Source organism: Rhinopithecus bieti, unplaced genomic scaffold, assembly GCF_001698545.2.
Source record: "Rhinopithecus bieti isolate Rb0 unplaced genomic scaffold, ASM169854v2 scaffold_5273, whole genome shotgun sequence".
Lineage (NCBI taxonomy): Eukaryota > Metazoa > Chordata > Mammalia > Primates > Cercopithecidae > Rhinopithecus > Rhinopithecus bieti.
Window position 1 is genome coordinate 572766 of NW_016805057.1, and position 8510 is coordinate 581275.

The 8510-nt window shown below is 48.5% G+C and overlaps 1 protein-coding gene across 2 annotated transcripts in view; it reads left to right on the plus strand.

Annotated features, from left to right (window-relative positions):
- Positions 1-8227, plus strand: part of SIAH3 (siah E3 ubiquitin protein ligase family member 3) — a 127243-nt gene extending 119016 nt beyond the window's left edge. For both annotated transcript variants that reach the window (XM_017870971.1, XM_017870970.1), the window contains one exon: positions 3434-8227. In XM_017870971.1, the coding sequence (XP_017726460.1) occupies positions 3434-4108 (675 nt within the window). In that variant the 3' untranslated portion in view covers positions 4109-8227. The remainder of the gene's footprint in view (positions 1-3433) is intronic.
- The last annotated feature ends 283 nt before the right edge of the window (positions 8228-8510 follow it).

The window sequence follows — 8510 nt, forward strand, 5'->3', positions numbered from 1 at the left end:
GGGCTGCAGCAGCTGACCAGCACCAATTGTCCGGCACTCCCTAGTGAGATGACCCCAGTACCTCAGTTGAAAATGCAGAAATCACCGGTCTTCTGTGTCGCTCGCGCTGGGAGTTGGAGACTGGAGCTGTTCCTATTCGGCCATCTTGCTCCACCCGGAAGTGGCTTAATGAATTATAAGACATCTCTGTCTCTCCCCCTGCCATAAGCCCCATCAGAACTCAGCCCAGGAGCCCCAGCCTGTTCAAACCAGCAGCATCACATAAGATGCTGCAAGAGATCACAAGTGCAAATATCTCCATTTACCCATCTTCACCCATCTGCCTGACCCAGTACCACTTTCAAAGGGAGCCAACCTTTGCTGAGTGCACCTGCTGGACTCCCTTTGCTGGTAGGTCTCTGCTTGGGTTTCACCAGTGGAAGGCACTGGCAGGGGGAGAGAGGAAGATCCAGGTATTTCTTCCCACTCCCTCCCTACTACTTTGATCTCTCATCTCTGACATTAGCTGACCAGGTCAGGACAGAGAAGATGAAAAATAGATCTGACGAAGAATATGGAGAAATGGGAAAGAATAGGGGAAAGCCCAGAGGTTATTTGTAAATGGGGATTTCAGGACATTCTATCTGTCCTCACAGGTCAGCGCTGGGACTGGCGGTTGCAGGCCAAGTGTGAGACTGGGTTCTCCAGGTTTTATGGTGGCCTGTGCTCAGCCCAGATTGCTGCTCGTGTGTGAAAGTGAGTTGATCAGAATGGAGACAGGCAGGCACAGACTGCAGTGGAAGGCTGTCAAGTCTTCACCCAAAACCACATCTAAATGGAAATGCCCTCTCGAGGTAACACTTGATAAAGTTTGTAATGCCGTTTTACAGGGATGCTCTCATTTGATCTTCTAACATGCCCTTGAGATAAATATTTTGCCAATAAGAGAACTGACTGAAGGCTGCTGGCCACTTAAACAGTGAAACAGATTAGTCTTTTGACCTCCAGCCTGTGATCTTCCCAGTCTACGATCTGTCAGCATTAACTGATCTCGGCCCCGTTCCCAGCTGCAGCCCTTATGAGCCGTGTGACTTGGGCCAGTGACTCAGTCTCTCTGTGTCTCTGTTTGTTCATCTATAAGACAAACATAAAATGTTTCTTCCTTGATTGTTGTAAAGACTGGGAGAGAGGGGCCTTCTCGGACACTGGAAGAGGGACACCATTTGGGTTTTTCATGAGAGCCCAAGACCAGGTCCTCTTGAGTACAGGAGAAGAAGTTGCCTTCTTCTCCTGTACCAGGACCAGGTCCTCTTGAGTACAGGAGAAGAAGTTGCCTTCTTCTCCAGGCCTGCAGACAGTGGGAAGGTCCATGGGAGGGTCCTGATCCTGGCTGATGAAAGGTGTAGGTCCTGGACTTCCTGCATGATCCCAGGAGAGGGGAGAAACCCCCCCACCCCGACCCAGTCACTAAATGGTCCATGCCACCAGCAGACAGGTGGGGACAAAGCCAGATTTTATTTTTTTAATAAGGAAATTGATCTTTTCTGTGAAAATTAAATGAAATAATTATTTTAAAATACCTCTTTTCCATAGCAGCTGACACTTAAAGAGATGCTACATACTAGTTAGTTTCCTTCCCCATACTTAACACTGAGAGGTAAGTCAGACTCATCACTAGCAGGATTTTGGAACACAGCTTGTTCCTTCATAGCTGAAGACACACTGTTCCCCTTGGGGAAGGGGAACCAGGTGGAGTTGCAGGATGGAGGACAGCAGACTGCCCAGCAGCTCCCATCCAGGGCAGGACAGGTGCTACTGGAAGATCCCCTGTAGAACACACTTCTGGGGGAAAAATGCAGAAACCAGCAGATGGAACTAACAACTGGAGAGGACAGTTGATCTTGCCCCCGCCTCCTCCAGGTCACCTCCATCACTAGGGTGACAATCCCGGTGCCCTGTGTGGTGTGTGTATGCATGCATGTGTATTTCGTGCATGACTGTGCATGTATGTACGTGTATGTGTGTCCTGAATGCCCTAAAAAAAGGAAGCTAGCTGGCTCACTATTAGCCACAGGGAGTCAGCGGAGACAGAAACTCTGGCGGCAGCAGTGGCTGGGGACCTTCACCCCTGTCCTCTGTTCTTCGGGAATGAACTGAAGCAGGGTGAGGAGGCAAATGCTCAAAGCCATCTGAAGTCCAGAAAGCATTTGGAGAGCTAGGGCAGAAGGGACACTCCCTACCTGAGGACAGCCTAGGAAACGGCTGCAAGGTGAGCGACTCATGCCTGGAGCGCACTGCAGAGCTGCCACCTCCCCTGTGCGACCTAGATCATGCAGGTTAATTACAGAAAAGAAGGACTCAGGAAACGGAGGAGGGAGCTGAAGGCAGGCCTCACTGGATGGGGGTGTGCTCCTGTGTTCAGAGTCACAGGGCGTGAAAATGAATCCCAGTCTTTCACTTACCAGTTTTGCAGGCTCTGTCACCTTATTACTGAAGCCAGTTTCTTCAACTGAAAAATATAAATCACGGTCTTCATGTCACATGGAGGACCTCTGTCAAAACTATAATTAATTATAAGTGTAATAATGTCTGTGCCACCCACACCAAGAGACACAGTATCTATTGCGCTCACAGCTGTATCCCTGCAAGGGCCTGGCCACAGCAGATGCTCAATAAATGTTCACAGACACCTGATCAGAAGGTGTCCTCACAGCTCTTGGTGTTTTGGGGGGCACTTGTGGGCCACCACCATGAGGAACAGAAGGTGGGGGGGATTCTCCAGGTGGAGGCTGCCTGGTGATGAGGCTCTGGGAAGCTGCTCTGGGGCAGAGAGCTGGAAATAGGGTAGATGTGTGCCTGGTGCGGCAGTCTAAGGAGTCACAGCGGGGACTCTCTCCTTAGGGACTGTAGTCCCATTGCACACAGTCAGCTCTGCATCCCACCAGATGCCTTAGGACGCAGGAGAAGGGCGCCCAAGACAGATCAATCCCTGGCTACACTAGAAGAACAAATGGGCATTATGTAAATTTTGTTCTAAAATTAATAACTGTGACAAAATAGAAAAAAAAATATTGACCTCCATTGCCTGCACAAAAATATCAACAATATCAAAAAAGGAAAAAAAAAAAAAGCTGTTTTTGTTCTTTATGATTGATGACCATCCTACTGCATGTTACTTGAGGAGGAAATTGCTCCTTTGCTTGTGTGTCTTATTAAAGAACCAGAAAGGCATAAATACTGCATTTTCTTGGACTGAGTTTTCAGAATCTCAACACCCCCCAACCCCAAGGTGCCCACTCTGCGTTTGTTTTTTTTTGTTGTTGTTTGTTTAAGAAACGAACCTTTCTCAGCCTGCACTGGAGGATCTGGTTTTAACACTTTGAACATCAGGGGAGTGGTGGCCAGGGAGAAATGGGCCTCATCCCCGCACTGACGTTCTTTTCTTTCCTTACAGTATGTGTCCAGTCGGCGCGCCGTCACTCAGAACGCTCCAGAGCAAGGCAGCTTCCACCCTCCCCATCTCTCCCACCACCACTGCCACCACCACCACCACCACCACCTCCGGCACCACGCCCACCCCCACCACCTTCACCACCAGGAGGGGGGGCTGCACGCCGCCCCGGTGACACCCTGCCTGTGCATGTGTCCCTTATTCTCCTGCCAGTGGAAAGGCCACCTGGAGGTGGTGGTGCCCCACCTGCGGCAGATCCATAGTGTTGACATCCTCCAGGGAGCTGAGATCGTCTTCCTGGCCACGGACATGCACCTCCCCGCGCCGGCTGATTGGATAATCATGCACTCCTGCCTCGGCCACCACTTTCTGTTAGTGCTGAGGAAACAGGAGAGGCATGAAGGGCACCCCCAGTTCTTTGCCACCATGATGCTGATTGGAACCCCCACCCAGGCCGACTGCTTCACCTATCGCCTGGAGCTCAACAGAAACCATCGGCGCCTCAAGTGGGAGGCCACCCCCCGGTCTGTCCTTGAGTGCGTGGACTCAGTGATTACGGACGGGGACTGCCTCGTCCTCAACACCTCGCTGGCACAGCTCTTCTCTGACAATGGCAGCCTTGCCATTGGGATTGCCATCACCGCGACAGAGGTCCGACCCTCAGAAGCTGAAATATGAGGCCAGGAGCCACGGATGCTCCCCACACAGCCTCCCTAGGAAACACCTCGGACCTCCCAATGCCAGGACTCCAGACTCCTTTTTATTCTTCTCCCTCCTTTCTTTTCTCTTTTATTTTATTTTATTTTGTCTCAGGTACTTTGTAGGATTTAGTTTTTGTCTGCCATGGGCAGTATCTTATGTAAACATCCTGTAATTTAAGATCTCGGTGTGACGTTTGTCCTGTCTTGTTGGTGTTGTTTTATAGAACGTTTGTAAGATTTAATCAGAATAGTTTTTTCCTGTCACCTCCAATTCCTTTCTCCGCTGCATTCGAAAGGATCAAAACACCATCAAGCAGACTGTTGGGGTTGAAAGGAGGCTTAGTGTGAGAATCATTTCTTGTCTTTCTTTTCAGTCTATTTCAGAGCAAGCTAAATCTGAACCTGTGCATTCAGCAGGTTGGGGAAGGGGCCCAGCTCAGAGATGGATCACATTTCAGACCAACCAGACATGACTCTGACACCTTCCCAGGAACCTCAAGGTCAAAGCTGAGCTACCTGGGCATGAGGAGATCGTGTCTCCACCGCAGGGCTGGAGACTGGGTTAGAGGTGTCATTGTGTGTTGAGTGCTCAGGTTGATGCTGGGGTTCAGGAGAGTGGTCAGAGGCCCACCTTCCTGGGACGGGCTCTTGTCACCTTGTTCCCAGGCTGTGCCATCTTCTCCTGCTCTGGAATCAAAGTCCTCAGATTTTTGGTGCTTTCTTAAAAACCCCTTTGCCCTCTCTTGAGCAAGTAGTAGAAAAGAATAGGCAAGAGGGGGTGGGGATCAAAAGTAACAGGAAAAAGAGAATATAAAATTAATCTCCCATCTCTGAGAGGGCACTCCCTCCTCAGAGGGTTTTATTATCACGTTATAAAATCCATCAGTTCCTCCCTAGGGTGCAGTTCCTTCATATCATGCAAAAAGCAGAACCAGGACTCAGCCTCAAATGCAAAGAACTCAGAGGGCGGCACCCAGGATCTCTGACCTGGCAGGCTGGCCATCACTTACAAACCTGAGAGGCTCTCTTCCCTTTCCTCACTTTCTAAAATGCTCCTACCGTCCCATTCAGCACATAGATGTGACCACGGCTTAAGTCTGTATTCAGCACCTGTTGCAGTGTGAATGACACAGTGTGGGAAATCCATACTGCCTCTGCGCAGGCTGCTTTCTCTTATTTGGTTGTCAGAACAATTCATCAACATCTTCTTGTAGAAATCTCTCGTGTATTTGAAGAAAGTCAGCATATTTAGTCAACTTTGTCTTTTCTAAGTTGGACACCTTTAAGCCTTCCCAGTAGGACCTCTTCTAGCTCCTTTTTACCGCATTTGTCCCTCCCTCTGGCTGCTCTCCAGACACTGCAGAAGCCAGGCACCCATCCCCAGCACATCCTCATGACAGCCCAGTGGAGCTCTGGCCAACCAGACATTACTCTCCATGCCCTGTTCCTGCACCTCACCCCCTCAGCTGAGTCCTGGCGGGCCTCCAAGTGACTACTTAAGTTTCAGGCAGATTGCCCTGGCTGGCCATCTACAATCTTTTCTCCACCAAAAATAATTGATCTTGAAACAGAACACCCTTCCCCCAACAACTGGGTTAATGGCAGCCACTTTTGCTGCCAACTTACACCCCACGCACCAGAAGGGAGGTGCCAGTCAATAGGAGATTTAATAACAGAGGCTGCTCTGGTCACACAGTCATCGCTGGGCCCCTGGGGCTGAGACGGCATTCCATCAGAGCCCTGAGAGGGGCAAAAAACATTGCCACAGATGGAGGCACATGTCAGATGTTGCAGTCGCAAGGAAAGGATTGGGGCCTGCTCGTTGTTTGAGCTCTCAGACGCCCTGTCAGGACACCAGCCACTCCCCTCCAATCACACAGATGCTCAAGAACACCTGCGGCTGGTCCGTCTGCACGTGGAGAGACTGGCTGTCTTCCTTCTCACTGCATCCCCAATCCCCTTCCCAGAACCTAAGACCCCCTTGGCCGTAAGTCTGATGCCTTTAGAAGCCACAGGTCCTCTCCTGGTTTTTGAGACTCAACCACTTTGAAAGCATTTGTGTAGCATCACAGGTGCTCCAGATCAACAAACAAAACCTCACTAAGCATATAACTAACATTCACAGGGCCTTAGGGCTCCTGCAGACATCACCTTTGCCTTCTGGTTGTGCCAAGTTACCTGAGCCACACTGGGAATGACTTCAGGTTATTTTCACTGCACACAAGACTGTATTATGAATAAGTGATCCCAGAGGAGAACTTTTATGTTGATTCCTAGAAACCTTTAGGACAAAGCATAGGAAATGTATTATTCTCTTCCAGCTATGGTGCTCCCCCAAAGGCCTTTCCATGTCCATATGTGAAGAACTGGAGAAGAAGGAGCAAACTAGCAACCAAGAATCGGGAATAGAAAATGGTAACAGCAGTTTGTATTTGAGCTTCATAGTTCCTGAAGGGCTCTTTCATTTGAGTCTCAGGTTAATCCTCATTAGCATCCTCAATATACTAACAGAATAGCAGTTCTAAGACATGAAGTGATCTTTTCAAGGTCACACATCAAGTGGTTAGACCACAACCAAAACCCAGATCAACTGACTGCAAACTTGGTGTTCTTAAAGCTTACTTCAAGACTGACCCGAAATATTCAGCAGTCTTGCCAGCTCACCAGTGGACTGAGGACCTGAGAATCAACTGAGTCTTGGTCCTGGGATGGTTGAGGGAGCAGGGAGAGAAAGACTGGAGTGGATTTGCTTTTAGAAACATCTCTGCTTTAAGAACTAGGCCAGGCATGGTGGCTCACATCCATAATCCCAGCACTTTGGGAGGCCAAGGCAGGAGGATTGTTTGAGCTCAGGAGTTTGAGACCAGCCTGGGCAATATAGCGAGTCTTCATTTCTACAAAAGATTAAAAAATCAGCTGGGCATGGTGACACAAGCCTGTAGTCCTAACTGCTCTGGAGGCCAAGGCAGGGGGATGGCTTGAGCCCAGGAGGTTGAGGACACAGTGAGCTGTGATTGCACCACTTGTAACTCCAGCCTGGGCAATAGAGTGAGACCCTATCTCTTTAGAAAAAAAAAAAAGCACTAGTCCACCTGAAAGCAGGGGGCCCAGGAAGTGGGTGGGCTGCATATGGAGGCTTCAGTGCGCCAGGCCCTTTCTGAATCCCTTTGCCCACACCCAGGTTTCTCATCTTAGAGTCCCAGGAGTCCCTGCACAGAACCCTGGGGTCTGGTTGCCTCATTCACACCAAGGTGCTAGAGTTAATGACTCACTCTCTAAGGAGTAATTACCTTTTAAAAGAAGGCCTAGAGAGACAGCAGCACTTAACAGTTACCAGTATCTGAACTTCAGGCATCTGCCAGAGGTTTTTGAGGAGGTGTGGAGAGAGGAGCATTCCTCCCCTTGAGGCTGAGCCTACATACATGGTTGATGCCGAAATGGAGGTCAGGCCACATGAAGATTGTCTTTAACAATCAGTATCTGCATGACTCTACCTGGTATACCCCATCACTAGCTGTGGCTACTCTGGACATTTTAGGAATAGATCAGCATAGTAATCATAATAGTACTCATGGCTACCACTTATTGAGGCTTTTCTATATGATCCAGTAGGCTACGTACTTGGAATATAGTAGCTCATGTAATCCCCATAACAACCTTAGCAAGCTCTTTATGTACTCATGTTACGGGTGGGAAACGTAAGCTAAGAGAATTTAGCCAACTTGCTTAAGGTCACCCAGCTAGTAAATGGCAGAGCTGGGCCTGGGACCGGGCACGTATGGCTTCTGACCAACAGCAACCATGTCATTTCTATAAACGTATGGACCCAAGGCTCAGAAGGACCGAGTCATAAAGTGTGAATGACATAGAGGCCTTTTAGTGCTTTCATACTCAATATGGCCTTTCAGCTCTCCTTTTTCTCCCTCTTTTTTCAGCCCAAGACCTAGTGGAGTACTAGAGTTGGCTTGTATTCTGGTTGTTAATCTTTCAGGAATTTTGTAAGCTGATTGTTATTTAAGTACAGTCAGTATTAAAAATGATATACATTTACAATTAAATAAATTATATTTAAAGCAAAGGTCGAAAGTACTTAAAACTGATCACTTCCTAATTATTTCACTACTCTTTTTATCCTCTATGCTCCAGGAGTTATTTACATCTATCACATCTGTATGATGAACATACGATATAATAATATGCTGCACCGCATCTTCCAGCTCCACATTCAGTGATGTCATGGTGATTGCTTGAAATTAGCCATGGTGGAAGTATTCACACCGTGGAAATTAGCAAATGCAACTAGATAGGGATTTTTCTCCCTAGAAAGCCAGTTGTTAAGCACTTAACAGTACAATCATCCCTCAGTATCCTTGGGGGAT